The sequence below is a fragment of the Sphaeramia orbicularis genome, unplaced genomic scaffold (genome assembly GCF_902148855.1).
Source record: "Sphaeramia orbicularis unplaced genomic scaffold, fSphaOr1.1, whole genome shotgun sequence".
In the NCBI taxonomy this organism is placed as follows: Eukaryota; Metazoa; Chordata; class Actinopteri; order Kurtiformes; family Apogonidae; genus Sphaeramia; species Sphaeramia orbicularis.
The window spans coordinates 137,762-154,416 of NW_021941580.1; the positions used below are offsets into that span (position 1 = coordinate 137,762).

General features: G+C 45.0%; 1 protein-coding gene and 1 long non-coding RNA gene across 2 annotated transcripts; both read right to left on the minus strand.

Moving 5' to 3' along the window:
• Positions 1 to 465: 465 nt before the first annotated feature.
• On the minus strand, positions 466 to 3,256 carry LOC115416250 (uncharacterized). The gene is made up of 4 exons (XM_030129998.1): positions 3,239 to 3,256; positions 2,995 to 3,127; positions 2,515 to 2,876; positions 466 to 798 (listed from the first exon to the last, which is right to left on the minus strand). The coding sequence occupies exons 1-4, from the start codon at positions 3,254 to 3,256 to the stop codon at positions 466 to 468; spliced, it is 846 nt and encodes a 281-aa protein (XP_029985858.1).
• A 359-nt stretch (positions 3,257 to 3,615) lies between these two features.
• LOC115416248 (uncharacterized) lies at positions 3,616 to 6,236 on the minus strand. Its single transcript, XR_003934933.1, has 3 exons — positions 6,140 to 6,236; positions 4,326 to 4,384; positions 3,616 to 3,631 (listed from the first exon to the last, which is right to left on the minus strand). It is a non-coding gene; the product is annotated as an uncharacterized LOC115416248 (long non-coding RNA).
• Positions 6,237 to 16,655: the final 10,419 nt, after the last annotated feature.

Sequence of the window (16,655 nt, forward strand, 5' to 3'; positions counted from 1 at the left end):
TCCGCTCAAATGCTCAGTTTTCGGTCGTTTTTCCTCCTCATTAATTCCACAGCTCCTTCCTTCATTATCTCCATCTGTTTTTGCTGGTTTTAAACCCATATCTGTGTTCATTAAATATCTGAGTCAGTCTTCACAGGTTTGGCAGAAGGCTGTCCTCTTCCCCAAACATTCCTTTATTTATTTATTTTTTTCTTGACCCATTCTACAAATCTTCCCTTCCTCTTTTCCTGGCACTTTTTGTGACCGCCTACTCACCATCTCACACAAACCGATCCCAAAGAACCGGATTTACACTTGGACCGTGTTTCAGTTCCTTTTCTGTCATGGTTAGTTCCATTTGTCACCTGTTCTCAGAATCGGCCGAAGTAACAGATCCAGTCCAGAATCTGTCTGGTCCTGGGCAGATCCAGTCCAGAATCTGTCTGGTCCCGGGCAGATCCAGTCCAGAATCTCTCTGGTCCTGGGCTAATCCCAGTCCAGAATCTCTCTGGTCCGGGCAGATCCAGTCCAGAATCTCTCTGGTCCCGGGCAGATCCAGTCCAGAATCTCTCTGGTCCCGGGCAGATCCAGTCCAGAATCTGTCTGGTCCCGGGCAGATCCAGTCCAGAATCTCTCTGGTCCTGGGCTAATCCCAGTCCAGAATCTCTGTTCCTGGGCAGATCCAGTCCAGAATCTCTCTGGTCCTGGGCAGATCCAGTCCAGAATCTCTCTGGTCTGGGCTAATCCCAGTCCAGAATCTGTCTGGTCCTGGGCTAATCCCAGTCCTTCTTGACCACTGGGGCTATTGCCGATCTTCCACTGATTTTAATTCACCAAATCTGTACCACCTTAGTCTACAATGTCCCCTTTTACTGTTCCAAAACCAGTATCCCCAGAGCAGGTCAAGGTCAGTCTTTCTTCTGAATTCTCCATCAACGCTCGTTAACTGATAAACACATCCAACATGAAAACATGAAAAACCTCCCAAACATTAATATGAAAAACAACAGATCCATCCCTGTGTCCTTATTATCTGTTTAGCTCTGCATCTTCTTCTGGAGATTCTCTGTTTCCACCGGTCAACGCCTCCTTGTGGACCAGAACCAGAACAGGAACCAGAACCAGGATCTGAACTTTAAGGAGCCACAACTTTGACTCAACAGTAGAAAAACTCCACAGGTGTTGTTCCACTTGAACAGTCAGTAATGAGGCCTGTGGACACAAAAGGATCATCTGACCCCCCCACACACACACACACCCCTAACCCCCCCCACAACCCCCCCCCCCCATCTGATTACAGCTTCAGAAACAGAGGAAAACAGTGACAACAATTTTTTTATCAGAAGTGAAGTTTATTTACATATTGACAATGGAGATGTGATAATGTGGGGGGGCATAAACCCAGGTAGGTGGGTCAGGACAGAGTCTAGATGGTCTACGTGGTCCACCAGCCCCAGGATCTGTTGCATAGATTGACATGATTGAACAGATGACCTTTGACCCTAATACTGTGCTTTATTTGTGATGCCTCCCCCCCCCCCATGTGAGTGCAGTGACATGAGCCATCCAGCTGGACCCAGCCCCCCCCCCCCCCCCCCCCCCCCCAGTGTGAAACCCTGGAACAGGGTAAGGTCAGGGATTAGGGTTAGGAACAGGGTCAGGGTTTTACTACCCAAACCTGGACCCAGACCCAGACCTGTGGACCTGGGTCACCACTGCCCTGGTACCTGTGAACATGAAGGAATGAATGAATGAACGCATGTGCGCTGTGGTTCTGCCTCTGTGGTTCTGCTGTGGTTCTGCCTCTGTGGTTCTGCTGTGGTTCTGCCTCTGTGGTTCTGCCTCTGTGGTTCTGCTGTGGTTCTGCCTCTGTGGTTCAGCTGTGGTTCTGCCTCTGTGGTTCTGCTGTGGTTCTGCCTCTGTGGTTCTGCTGTGGTTCAGCTGTGGTTCTGCCTCTGTGGTTCAGCTGTGGTTCTGCCTCTGTGGTTCAGCTGTGGTTCTGCTGGTTCTGCCTCTGTGGTTCTGCCTCTGTAGTTCTGCTGTGGTTCTGCTCTGTGGTTCTGCCTCTGTGGTTCTGCTGTGGTTCTGCCTCTGTGGTTCTGCTGGGGGTTCTGCCTCTGTGGTTCTTCTGGGGTTCTGCCTCTGTGGTTCTGCTGTGGTTCTGCCTCTGTGGCTCTGCTGTGGTTCTGCCTCTGTTCTGGTTCTGCCTCTGTGGTTCTGCTGTGGTTCAGCTGTGGTTCTGCTTCTGTGGTTCTGCCTCTGTGGTTCAGCTGTGGTTCTGCCTCTGTGGTTCTGCCTCTGTGGTTCTGCCTCTGTGGTTCAGCTGTGGTTCTGCCTCTGTGGTTCAGCTGTGGTTCTGCTGTGGTTCTGCCTCTGTGGTTCTGCCTCTGTTGCTCTGCCTCTGTGGTTCAGCTGTGGTTCTGCCTCTGTGGTTCTGCCTCTGTTCAGCTGTGGTTCTGCCTCTGTGGTTCAGCTGTGGTTCTGCCTGTGGTTCTGCCTCTGTGGTTCAGCTGTGGTTCTGCTGTGGTTCCTCTGTGGTTCTGCCTCTGTGGTTCTGCTGTGGTTCTGCCTCTGTGGTTCTGCTGGGGTTCTGCCTCTGTGGTTCTGCCTCTGTGGTTCTTTTTCACTCAACACCATGTTTATCATCCTTGGTCCATAAAGTCCAGGTCCGTTCGTCCTTTCCGTGGTGGACGTTACTTCTTGTCGCTGTTGTGGAATATTTGTTCGTAGGGCGGTGGGTGGGTGGTTGCAGTAGGACGGAGGCGGAGGGTAGGAGCTCATCATCATGTGGGCGGAGCCAGGCTGGGCCGGGTAGGCGGGGTGGATCATGGGAACCCCCGGGTCCCCGGTCATCCCATTGACCCCAAAGCCCACCATACTGCCAGGCTGCTGCGAAACTGGACAAAGAAGGAAAGACGGAGTTAAGGAGTTGAAGGACGGGGTTAAGGTTAGTCCACAGGTTAGGGGGTAAGTTTTAGGGTTAGGGTTAGCTGGAACTGGAGTTGTGTTTTGTACCTGGGGAGGTGACGGGGTGTCTGGTGAAGGACACGTTGAAGGCCGGTTCTTCTCTCAGGGGGGACGGGTACATCCTTCTACGGATGAAGAAGCCGGCGCCGCAGCAGAACAACACACCCATCATCAGCAGACCCTGGACGGGAACACCAAGACCAGGATGAGGGGTCCAACAGAGACCATCTACTGACCCCCCCACAGACCACTTACAGACCCTGGACAGACCTCATACAGACCTTAAATCCACCTCTGGATCTGGAGTCATGAAACCATGTTCTTTGACTGCCTTCAGTTTGAAACAAACATATGTAGGTCCCAGCTGGAGAACCTGTGGTCCCAGTTGAACCTGTGATCTGAACAGTAGACGGTCCTGGTCTGTAAAGGGTCACCACCACCCCCTGGTGGTTAGGATTAGGGCCTCCCTAAGGTAGGTCTGAGGTATGGGTTAGGGTTAGTGTTAAGGCTGCTGCTGAACAAACCCCGGCAGCCCTAACCCTAACCCTAACCCTAACCCTACCAGTCCTCTGAAACCCCTGAACCACTGAAGGACAGAAGAACACTCACCAGAAGTACCACAGTCTCTGGATGGACAGGGCCCGAACACAGCAACGAGTCCCACAGCTCCTCATAGGAACGACATCTGCAACCAAAGACGGCAACTACTGTTAGGCAACCAAACACACGGACAACTGCAACCAAACACACGGACAACTGCAACCAAACATACCGACAACTGCAACCACCGGACAACTGCAACCAAACATACCGACAACTGCAACCAAACACCCGACAACTGCAACCAAACACACCGACAACTGCAACAAAACATACCGACAACTGCAACAAAACATACCGACAACTGCAACCAAACACACGACAACTGCAACCAAACATACCGACAACTGCAACCAAACACACGGACAACTGCAACCAAACATACCGACAACTGCAACCAAACATACCGACAACTGCAACCAAACACACGGACAACTGCAACCAAACATACCGACAACTGCAACAAAACATACCGACAACTGCAACCAAACACACGACAACTGCAACCAACACACCAACAACTGCAACCAAGCACAATGACAACTGCAACCAAGCACAATGACAACTGCAACCAAACACACAGACAACTGCAACCAAACACAATGACAACTGCACGGTCACTCATTCAGTCCAGGTTGACATCCACATTGGTTCCACACGTTGCCTCCAGTTCTTTTTCCAAATCCCAAACCCACGTGATCACATGTTCCAGGTGTTGCCTTTAGTTTCCAGTGGGTCCTGGCTTTAATCAGACACATGAATGAAACAGTGATACTCACATAAAGTAGATGGGGTATCCACCCTCGAAATACCAGCAGTACTTCTTAGCATCGACACACTGGAACACAAGAAGAGAGAGTTAGCTGGGTAAGGGTTAACTGGGTTAGGGTTAGCTGGGTTAGAGTTAGCCGGGTTAACTGGGTTAGGGTTAGCGGGTTAGGGTTAGCCAGGTTAGGGTTAACCGGGTTAGGGTTAGCTGGGTTAGGGTTAGCCGGGTTAGGGTTACTGGGTTAGGGTTAATTGGGTTGGGTTAGCCGGGTTAGGGTTAACTGGGTTAGGGTTAGCCGGATTAGGGTTAGCTGGTTAGCCGGTTAGGGTTAATTGGGTTAGGGTTAGCCGGGTTAGGGTTAACTGGGTTAGGGTTAGCCGGATTAGGGTTAACTGGGTTAGGGTCAGATGGGTTAGGGTTAACTGGGTTAGGGTTAGCCGGGTTAGGGTTAGCCGGATTATGGTTAATTGGGTTAGGGTCAGCTGGGTTAGGGTTAGCCGGGTCAGGGTTAACTGGGTTAGGGTTAGCCGTGTTAGGGTTAACTTGCTTAGGGTTAGCTGGGTTAGGGTTAGCCGGGTTAAGGTTAACTGGGTTAGGGTTAGCCGGGTTAGGGTTAACTGGGTTAGGGTTAACTGGGTTAGGGTTAGCCGGGTTAAGGTTAACTGGGTTAGGGTTAGCTGGGTTAGGGTTAACTGGGTTAGGGTTAGCCGGGTTAGGGTTAACTGGGTTAGGGTTAGCCGGGTTAGGGTTAACTGGGTTAGAGAGGGCCCTCAATGAACAAGAGTACCCTGAATGAACCAACATGCCATGTACCTGTACTGTATACCTGTACTGTATACTGTGTACCTGTACTGTGTACTGTATACCTGTACTGTATACTGTGTACCTGTACTGTGAACTGTATACCTGTACTGTGTACTGTATACCTGTACTGTATACAGTGTACCTCTACTGTATACAGTGTACCTGTACTGTATACCTGTTCTGTGTACCTGTACTGTATACTGTGTACTGTGTACCTGTACTGTATACTGTGTACCTGTACTGTGTACCTGTACTACAAAAACTGAATCTGATCTTCAAACACAAACAAATACAGGCTGAATATGATTGAAATACTACCTTAAAATTATTTAAATACTACATTAAAGTGATTTAACTACTACAATAACATGGTTTAAATACTACAAAATTATTTAAATACTACAATAAAAGATTTAAATACTACAAGTAAATGAATTAAAAACTACAATGTGTTTTAACTACTATAATAAAATGATTTAAATACTACAATAACATGGTTTCAATAGTACCATAAAATGTTTTAATACTACCATAAAATGATTCATATATTACATTAAAATGATTTGAATACTACATTTAAATGATGTAAATACTACAATAAAAATATTTAAATACTACTAAAATTATTTAAATACATTAATATTTATATTGTTTCACTGCTGATACTGTTTTGGTTCCGCTCTTCCGGTCCTAAATGACACATTGGTCTTTTCCAGTCGTTTGTGGTCGGTTCCAGTCGTTTGTGGTCGGTTCTGGTCGGTCTCCTTGTAGCCGAACTTAAGAACACACCTTTGGACTTCTACAGAACCGCTCCTGTTTCCGGTCCGGTTCGTGAGGGTTTCATATCCCGCTCTAGAACCTTAAATGTCGGTAGTTTCCGGTGGAGTTCGGCCACCGGGGTTCCATCCCAGACCGACACGGTGTACATGTTCCGACAGAAGGACCAGGACCCCCCCACCTCACCCCCCGTTCATCTGCGGATACTGTCGGTTAATAAATGACCGTTAAACCGGGTCTCACCTCCAGGAACAGACCGAACATCAGCGCCACATCGACCCGTGGATCCCTCATGTCTGCGGGCGGACGGACGAGCCCAGCTCCGTGGGAGGAGGACACGGTGGAGGGGGGGCTCCGGAGCCGCTATGTGGGCTTCATTCCGCCGACAACAAACGCTCAGACTCGGGCCCCGACACGGAGCCCCGCGGAGGACAACACGGACGGAAGAAGGCCCAGGCGACGGTGACGGTCAACCGGTCCACGGAGGAGGAACAACGGCAACAACGGCATGACGGGAGGGGGACAACGGCATGACGACAGCATGACGACAGCCGCATCAGCCGGAGGAGACGGAGGAGGCCCCGCCCTGAACCCCCCCCCCCCCCCACCACACCACACACACACACACACACTGAACACCATAAATAATATAGAAATACATTCACATATACATACTAGTACAAAATGTATAAATACATAAAAATACTAGTACAAGTATAAATACATATACTTACTAAATATAAAAATATATTACATATATACATATGTACTTGTATATACATATATACTTGTATATATATATATATATATATATATATATATATATTATATATACATATATAATAATATAAACACACACTATATATATGTATATATATATATATATACACACAATATGTGTGTATACATATATATATATATATATATATAATACACACTACTATAAATGTATAAATTTATATAAATACTAGTACAAATGTATAAATACATAAATACTAGTACAAATGTATAAATACATATAAATACTAGTACAAATGTATAAATACAGGGTGGGGAAGTAAAAGTACAATATTTTGAGGCAGGGATTGAAAGACAGTGTATGACCAATTAGTTTATTGAAAGTCATGAGAATTTATTTGCCACAAGAAAATGTCCATAATAGAAAATGTTTTTATTCTATGTGTCCTCCTTCTTTCTCAATAACTACCTTCACACGCTTCCTGAAACTTGTGCAAGTGTTCCTCAAATATTGGGGTGACAACTTCTCCCATTCTTCTTTAATAGTATCTTCCAGACTTTCTGGTAATAGTTTTGCTCATAGTCATTCTCTTCTTTCCATTATAAACAGTCTTTATGGACACTCCAACTATTTTGAAATCTCCTTTGGTGTGACGAGTGCATTCAGCAAATCACACACTCTTTGACGTTTGCTTTCCTGATTACTCATATGGGCAAAAGTTTGTGAAAAGGTATGGATAATAGTGTTAGGTATGATTATGACATCAGTATATGTTTGGGTTCAAAACAACTGACGTGGTGTCTGCTGAGAAAAAACAACTAAATGTTCATTGTACATTTTGCTTCCCCACTCTGTATGTAAATATTAGTACAAATGTATAAATACATAAAAATATTAGTACAAGTGTATAAATACATACAAATACTAGTACAAACCTATGTATAAATACTATTACAAATGTATAAATACATATAAATACTAGCACAAATGTATAAACACATAAATACTATGACAAATGTATAAATACATAAAAACTAGTACAATATATAAATATATAAATACTAGTGCAAATGTATGAATAAATATAAATACTAGTAAAAATCTATAAATATAAATGGTACTACAAATGTATAAAACTCCCCCTTGAACTGCCTCCTTGTCGTGGTGGGGGAGTTTGAGTGCCCGAATGATCCCAGGAGCTATGTTGTCGGGGGCTTTATGCCCCTGGTAGGGTCTCCCGAGGCAAACAGGTCCTGGGTGACGGGCCAGACTAAGAGCAGTTCAGAAGCCCTTATGACCAAAAAACATCAGAAGAACATGACGTCGCCCAGTATGGCACAGCTGGGACCCCACCCTGGAGCCAGGCCTGGGGTTGGGGCTCGAATGCGAGCGCCTGGTGGCCGGGCCTATGCCCACGGGGTCCGGCCAGGCCCAGCCCGAAGGAGCGACGTGGGCCCACCCTCCAGTGGACTCACCACCTGCTGAGGGAATCATAGGGGCCGGGTGCATTGTGGATTGGGTGGCAGTCGACGGCAGGGAGCCCGACAACCTGATCCCGGACGAAGAGTCTAGCTCTTGGGACATGGAATGTCACTTCACTGGGGGGGAAGGAGCCAGAGCTTGTGAGGGAGGTTGAGAGATACCGTCTAGATCAGTGGTTCTTAACCTGGATTCGATCGAACCCTAGGGGTTCGGTGAGTCAGTCTCAGGGGTTCAGCGGAGGTCAAGACACACACTCGACTCATTTGTCGGATGTGTGTGTCGGGCTAGGTCCGTGTATTTAAACAAACGGCTTTGGAGACTGTCTGATTAATCCAGTATACATGGTGTATTGTTGTTGCTTATAGCACTACAACACATCCGGAAGTGTTTATAATCTCTTCCACTCGTCTGACGATGAATTATTTGAGTATTTTCCACATGATTGTTATGACTTTTGCTACTTCCTGTTAACCACGGAGGCAGCCATGTGTAGCGTTTGTTTACATTTTTCGGTCACCGCACTGGTCAGTTACAATCATCATGACGACAGACGCACCGTCGTGGATGGAGAAATCGTTATACGCTAAAGCTGAGCTAGTGCCGTAATAAAACAATGATCACAAAAATACTGAAGGAGTATAACGAGAACTTTTTTTGATACACTACATGCAATTATCTTTTTTTTTATGTCAAAATTGCGTGGTTCGGAAAGTTCGGAGCGAGATGAAATGAAAACCGGGTTGACCTGACGGCTTACATATGATTCGTGATGACACGCCCCACTTGGCCATCACTGGCTGCAGGTGATCATGCTACATTGCATGGCCAATCTGTGCTGCAGGGAATTTGGTTAGGTTAAAAATTAAAACCATTTCAGTGTGGTAGTATTAAAAAAGGTCATTTCTTTGTGAAAAGGTATGTAATCTGTTGTGAGTTCATGCACTGTATTGGTTTTGTTCTTTGAACACAGTGATGTTAATGCATGGTTCATTTGTGCACCGGTAAAACATATACCTGTGTCTTGAATTTTAAAAAAATCATGTTTTATTTTTAATAAAGAAGGGTTCGGTGAATGCGCATATGAAACTGGTGGGGTTCAGTACCTCCAACAAGGTTAAGAACCACTGGTCTAGATATAGTTGGGCTCACCTCCACACACAGCTTGGGCTCTGGAAACCAACCCTTGAAAGGGGCTGGACTCTCCACTTCTCTGGCGTTGCCCGCGGTGAGAGGCGGCGGGCTGGCATGGGCTTGCTCATAGCCCCTCAGCTCAGCTGCCATGTGTTAGAGTTCACCCTGGTGAACGAGAGGGTGGCATCCCTGCGCCTTCGGGTCGGGGACAGGTGCCTCACTGTTGTCTCGGCCTACGGGCCGAACAGCAGTGCAGAGTACCCGGCCTTCTTGGAGTCCCTGGGAAGGGTGCTGGATGGTGCTCCGACTGGGGACTCCATTGTTCTCCTGGGTGACTTCAATGCCCACGTGGGCAACGACAGTGAGACCTGGAGGGGGTGATGGGGAGGAGCGGCCCCCCTGATCTGAACCCGAGTGGTGTTTTGTTACTGGACTTCTGTGCTCGTCACAGTTTGTCCAGAACAAACACCATGTTCGAACACAGGGATGTCCAGAAGTGCAGGTGGCACCAGGACACCCTAGGCTGGAGGTCGATGATGGACTTCGTTGTCGTATCACCAGACCTCCGACCACGTGTTTTGGCCACTCCGGTGAAGAGAGGGGCAGAGCTGTCAACCAATCACCACCTGGTGGTGAGTTGGATCCGCTGGCAAAGGAGGAAACCGGACCGACTCGGCAGGCCCAAACGTGTTGTGAGGATCTGTTGGGAACGTCTGGCAGAGCCCGATGTCAGCACGGTCTTCAACTCCCACCTCCAGGAGAGCTTCTCCCAGATCCGGGGGAGGCTGGGGACATTGAGTCTCCACCTCCAATGTTGAAGCGGCTGCTCGGAGCTGTGGTCGCAGGGTCTCCGGTGCCTGTCGTGGTGGCAATCCCCGAACCCGGTGGTGGACCCTGGAAGTAAGGGATGCCGTCAAGCTGAAGAAGGAGTCTTATTGGGCTTTGTTGGCCCATGGGACTCCCGAGGCAGCTGATGGGTACCAGCAGGCCAGGCGTAGTTGTGGAGGCAAAAACTCGGGTCTGGGTGGAGTTGGGGAGGCCATGGAGGAGGACTATCGGTCGGCCTCGAGGAAATTCTGTCAAACCGTCCGGTGCCTCAGGAGGGGAAAGCAGTGCACCACCAACACTGTTTACAGTGGAAGTGGGGAGCTGCTGACCTCGACTGGGGATGTTGTCGGACGGTGGAAGGAATACTTTGAGGATCTCCTCAATCCCATTGCCACGTCTTCCATAGAGGAAGCAGAGGTTGAGGTCTCAGAGGTGGACTTGTCCATCACCCAAGCTGAAGTCACTGAGGTGGTTGGACAGCTCCTCAGTGGCAGAGCACCGGGGGTGGATGAGATTCGCCCTGAGTACCTTAAGTCTCTGGATGTGCAGGGACTGTCTTGGTTGACACGTCTCTGTAACATCGCGTGGCAGTCGGGGACAGTACCTCTGGACTGGCAGACCAGGATGGTGGTCCCCCTTTTAAGAAGGGGGACCGGAGGATGTGCTCCAACCACAGGGGAATCACACTCCTCAGCCTCCCAGGGAAAGTGTATTCCAGGTACTGGAGAGGGGGATCAGACCGATAGTCGAACCTCGGATCCAGGAGGAACAATGCGGTTTTCGTCCCGGTTGCGGAACACTGAACCAGCTCTATACTCTCCATCAGGTCCTTGAGGGTTCATGGGAGTTCGCCCAACCAGTCCACATGTGTTTTGTGGATCTGGAGAAAGCGTTCGACTGTGTCCCTCGTGGTATCCTGTGGGGGGTGCTTCAGGAGTATAGGGTCCAGGGTCCTTTGTTAAGGGCAGTCCGGTCCTTGTATGACCGAAGCAGGAGCCTGGGTCACATTGCCAGTAGTAAGTCAGACCTGTTCCAGGTACATGTTGGACTCCGGCAGGGCTGCCCTTTGTCACCGGTTCTGTTCAAAATTTTTATGGACAGAATTTCTAGGTGCAGCCAGGGGCCGGAGGGGGTCCGGTTTGGGGACCACAGGATTTCATCTCTGCTTTTTGCAGATGACGTTGTCCTGTTGGCCTCATCAGACCTGGACCTTCAGCGTGCCCTGGGGCGGTTTGGAGCCGAGTGTGAAGCGAGCAGAATGAGGATCAGCACCTCCAAATCCAAGGCCATGGTTCTCAACCGGAAAAAGGTGGTCTGCCCTCTCCGGGTCGGTGGGGAGTCTTTGCCCCAAGTGGAGGAGTTCAAGTATCTTGGGGTCTTGTTCACGAGCGAGGGAAAGATGGAGCGTGAGATTGACAGACGGATCGGTGCAGCATCTGCAGTGATGCAGTCACTGTATCGGTCGGTTGTGGTAAAGAAGGAGCTGAGCCGAGAGGAGAAGCTCTGGATTTACCGGTCAATCTACGTTCCTACCCTCACCTATGGTCCTGAACTTTGGGTCAGGACCGAAAGGACAAGATCCCGGATACAAGCGGTCGAAATGAGTTTCCTCCGCAGGGTGGCTGGGCGCACCCTTAGGGACAGGGGGAGGAGCTCAGTCCCCAGGGAGGAGCTCGGAGTAGAACTGCTGCCCCTCCGTGTTGAGAGGGACCAGCTGAGGTGACTCGGGCATCTGTTTCGGATGTCTCCCGGACGCCTCGCTGGGGAGGTGTTCCGGGCATGTCCCACCGGGAGGAGACCTTGGGGAAGACCCAGGAACCGCTGGAGAGACTATGTCTCTCGGCTGGCCTGGGAACACCTCGGGGTCCCCCTGGAAGAGCTGGAGGAGGAGTCTGAGGAGAGGGAAGTCTAGGGAGAGGGAAGTCTGGGCATCCCTGCTTAGACTGTTACCCCGCGACCCGGCCCCGGATAAGCGGAAGATAAGGATGGATGGATGGATGGATATAAATACATATAATGCTAGCAAAATGTATGAATACATATAAATACTAGTACAAATGTATAAATACATGTAAATACTAGTACAAATATATAAATACATTTAAATACTAGTGCAAATATATGAGTACACAAATACTTGTACAAATGTATAAATTCATAAAAATAATAGTACAAATGTATAAATACATATAAACACAAGTACAAATGTATGAATACATATAAATACTAGTGCAAATACATAAATACATATAAATACTTGTGCAAATACATAAATATATATAAATACTAGTGCAAATGTATAAATACATATAAATACTGGTAAAAATGTATAAATACTACTACAAATGTATAAATACATATAAATACTAGTGCAAATTATACATACTTATAAATACTAGAACTAATGTATAAATACATATAAATACTAGTACAAATGTATAAATACATGTAAATACTACTGGGGGGCGCTGATGACCCCCCTCAAAAGTGACTTAAAACACACTTAAATACCTCAGAAATTACTTGTTTATGTCTTGGGGAATGATTTAGAACTGTTTTTGAGTGAAATAAAAATATTTGGAAAAAAAATTCATTTTCTGGAGCACATACGATAGTCTTATGTTTGACCACCTGGGGGGTGCTGATGACCACCCTCAAAAGTAACTTAAAACACACTTAAATACCTCAGAAATGACTTCTTGATGTCTTGGGGATATTTAGAACCGTTTTTAAGTGAAATAAAAATGTTGACCAAAATTTCCTTGTTTGGAGCACATACTACAGTCTTATGTTGGACCACCCAGGGGGCGCTGATGACCCCCCGAAAAATGTACATAAAACCACTTAAATACCTCAGAAATTATTTGTTGATATTTTAGGGATGATTAAGAACTCTTTTAAAGTGAAAAAAAAATTTTGACCAAAATTTAATTTTTTGGAGCATACTATAGTCTTTTGTTTAAACCACTGGGGGAGCACTGATGACCCCCTCCTCAAAAAAATGTACCTAAAACCACTTAAATGCCTCAGAGATGACTTGTTGATGTCTTGGGTATTATTTAGAACTGTTTTTAGGTGAAATAAAAATTTTGACAAAAATTTAATGTTTGGAGCACGTACTATGGTCCTGTTTTTGACCACCTGGAGGATGCTGATGACCCCCCCTCAAAATGAACTTAAAACACACTTAAATACCTCAGAGATGACTTGTTGATCTCTTGGGGATGATTTTGAACTGTTTTTAAGTGAAATAAAAATTTTGACCAAAATTTCATTTTTTGGAGCACATACTATGGTCTTATTTTTTTTTTTTTTTTTACCACCGGGAGTGTGCTGATGGCCCCCTAAAATGTTGCTTAAAACACACTTAAATACATTAGAAATGACTTAATGATGTCTTGGGGGTGAATTAGAAGTGTTTTTAATTGAAATAAAAATTTGACCATAATTTCATTTCTTGGAGCACATATTATAGTCTTTTCTTCGACCACTGGGGGGTGCTGATGACCCCCCCTCAAAATGTACTTAAAAAAAATTTAAAAACCTGAAAACTTATTTGTTGATGTCTTCAGAATGATTTAGAACTGTTTTAAAGTGAAATAAAAATTTGACCAAAATTTCATTTTTAGGGAGCACATACTTCAGATTTATGTTTCACCACGAGGAGGGCACTGAAGTTCCCCTAAAAAGTGACTTGAAACACACTTGAATACTTCAGAAATGACTTGTCGACGTCTTGGTGAAGATTTACAACTGTTTTTAAGTGAAATAAAAATTTTGATCAAAATTTTATTTTTTGGAGCAAATACTACAGTCTTATGTTTGACCACCTGGGGGATGCTGATGACCCCCCTCAGAAGTTACTGAAAACACACTTAAATACCTCAGAGATGACTTGTTGATGTCTTGGGGATTATTGAGAACTGTTTTTAAATGAAATAAAAATTTTGACCAAAATTTCATTTTTTGGAGCATATACTACAGTCTTATTTTTGACCACCGGGAGGGTGCTGATGACCCCCTAAAATGTTGCTTAAAACACACTTAAATACATTAGAAATGACTCACTGATGTCTTGGGGGTGAATTAGAAGTGTTTTTTAGTGAAACAAAAATTTGGATCAAAATTTCATGTTTTGGAGGACATACTATAGTCTTATCTTTGACCACTTGGGGCGCTGATGACCACCCCCTTCAAAATGTACTTAAACACAGTTACCTCAGACATGACTTGTTGATGTCTTGGGGATTATTTAGATCTGTTTTTTAGAGAAATAAAAGTTTTCACCAAAATTAAATTTTTTGGAGCACATACTATAGTCTTATTTTCGACCCCTGGGGGCCGACAACCCCCCCTCAAAATGTACTAGGGATTTTCCGATACTGATACCAGTATTGGGTATTGGCTCCGATACTCCGTGTGTGTACTCGTACACATACTCGTAAAAGTAATCTGGTACAAATGCACCGATACCACTTACGGCCGTGTGACATTCACAGTTCAGTGCAGCAGGTATGCGGCAGTGGAATAATGTATGAATGAATGAATTTTTATTTCAGTTAAATACAAAATACAAAACATATACATATTAAAAAAAAAAAACAACAAAACAAAACACATAAATATTAAAAAACAAGCAAACATAAAATTAACACATTTTGTAACTGAAAAAGGCAGAAGCTGAAGCCGGAGGCTTATTTCTGCTTCCCCTATTCCACACACATTGAATAATGTGTGTGATGTGTGGAGATTTTTCAAAATAAGCGACAGTGATAAAAGTAACGCTGACTGCAAGTAACGTTAAAGACACAGACAGATACGGACGCAGCGTTCTGTCCGTCCTCTGCATACATTCCATCCATTTTCCAGGTGCTGGTGGAGACAGAGAATACCACCGGGTGTACGGAGCGGTGCGGACCGCCGCCAGCGGAAGTGAAAATGAAACTTCTCACTCATTTGTCTTTTCTCTTCCTGCTGAAGCTAAACTTTTAAACCTTATCAGTGAAAATGCTGTAATATTAGTATCACATTAGTGTTGCCTCTGTCATCTTCATGTTTGTTATTACTGACTTTCTTCTTCTTCTCAAAAAACTTTCCTCTTATTCGTGGTATTTGTCCAGTATGGTTAATTCAGAGTGGCGCCCCCTGGTGGATTAATTGCCAAACGCTCATTCCAACACATTAAATGTCAGTAGCAACACTTTGTTCCAGTCACACTAATGACACCGACAATAAAGCACATTTACAAAAGGAATTAATAACTGGAATGGGATTATTAAGGACTAGGATCAGTACTCGGTATTGGCAAGTACTCACATGTAAGTACTCGTACTCGGTCTGGAAAAAAGTGGTATCGGTGCATCCCTAAAATGTACTTAAGACACAGTTAAATACCTCAGACATGACTTGTGTATGTCTTGGGGATTATTTAGAACTGTGTTTAGGTGAAATTAAAATATTGACCAAAATTAATTTTTTGGAGCACAAACTATAGTCTTATTTTGACCATGGGGGGGTGCTGATGACCCCCTAACATGTTACTTAAAACACACTTAATTAAATTAGAAATGACTCAATGACGTCTTGGGGATGATTTAGAACTGTTTTCAAGTGAAATAAAAATGTTGACCAAAATTTCATTTTTAGGGAGCACATACTATAGCCTTATTTTTGACCACTGGGGGGTGCTGATGACCCCCCCTCAAAATGTACTTAAAACACACTTAAATACCTCAGAGATGACTTGTTGATGTCTTGGGGATTATTTAGAACTGTTTTTAAGTGAAATAAAAATTTTGACCAAAGTTTCATTTTTTGGAGCACATACTACAGTCTTATTTTTGACCACCAGGAGGGTGCTGATGACCCCCTAAAATGTTGCTTAAAACACACTTAAATACATTAGAAATGACTCACTGATGTTTTGGGGGCGAATTAGAAGTGTTTTTCAGTGAAACAAAAATTTTGATCAAAATTTCATGTTTTGGAGGACATACTATATTCTTATCTGCGACCACTGGGGGCGCTGATGACCACCCCCTCAAAATGTACTTAAAACACACTTAAATACCTCAGAAATGACTTGCTGATGTCTTTGGAATTATTTAGAACTGTTTTCAAGTGAAATAAAAATTTTGACCAAAATTTCATGTTTTGAAGGACATACTATAGTCTTATCTTCGACCACTGGGGGCGCTGATGACCCCTCCTTCAAAATGTACTTAAAACACACTTAATACCTCAGAGATGATTTGTTGATTTCTTGGGGATTATTTAGATCTGTTTTAAGTGAAATAAAAATTTTGACCAAAATTTCATTTTTTTAAGGACATACTATACTCTTATTTCTGACCACTGGGGGGTGCTGATGACCCCCCTCAAAATGTACTTAAAACATACTTAAATGCCTAAGAGATGACTTGTTGATGTCTTGGGGATTATTTAGAACTGTTTTTAAGTGAAATAAAAATTTTGACCAAAATTTCATGTTTTGGAGGACATACTATAGTCTTATCTTTGACCACTGGAGGGCGCTGATGACCACCCCCTCAAAATGTACTTAAAACACACTTAAATACT

Bases quoted from the DNA above. Each gene is read 5' to 3' on its own strand.
- LOC115416250 (XM_030129998.1), bottom strand. The intron at 2,877-2,994 runs GTACAAAACACA...TTCTTTGTCCAG, and splicing joins ACACCCCGTCACCTCCCCAG to TTTCGCAGCAGCCTGGCAGT. The intron at 799-2,514 runs CAGAGGAACCAC...AATTAAAATCAG, and splicing joins GAACCACAGAGGCAGAACCA to TGGAAGATCGGCAATAGCCC.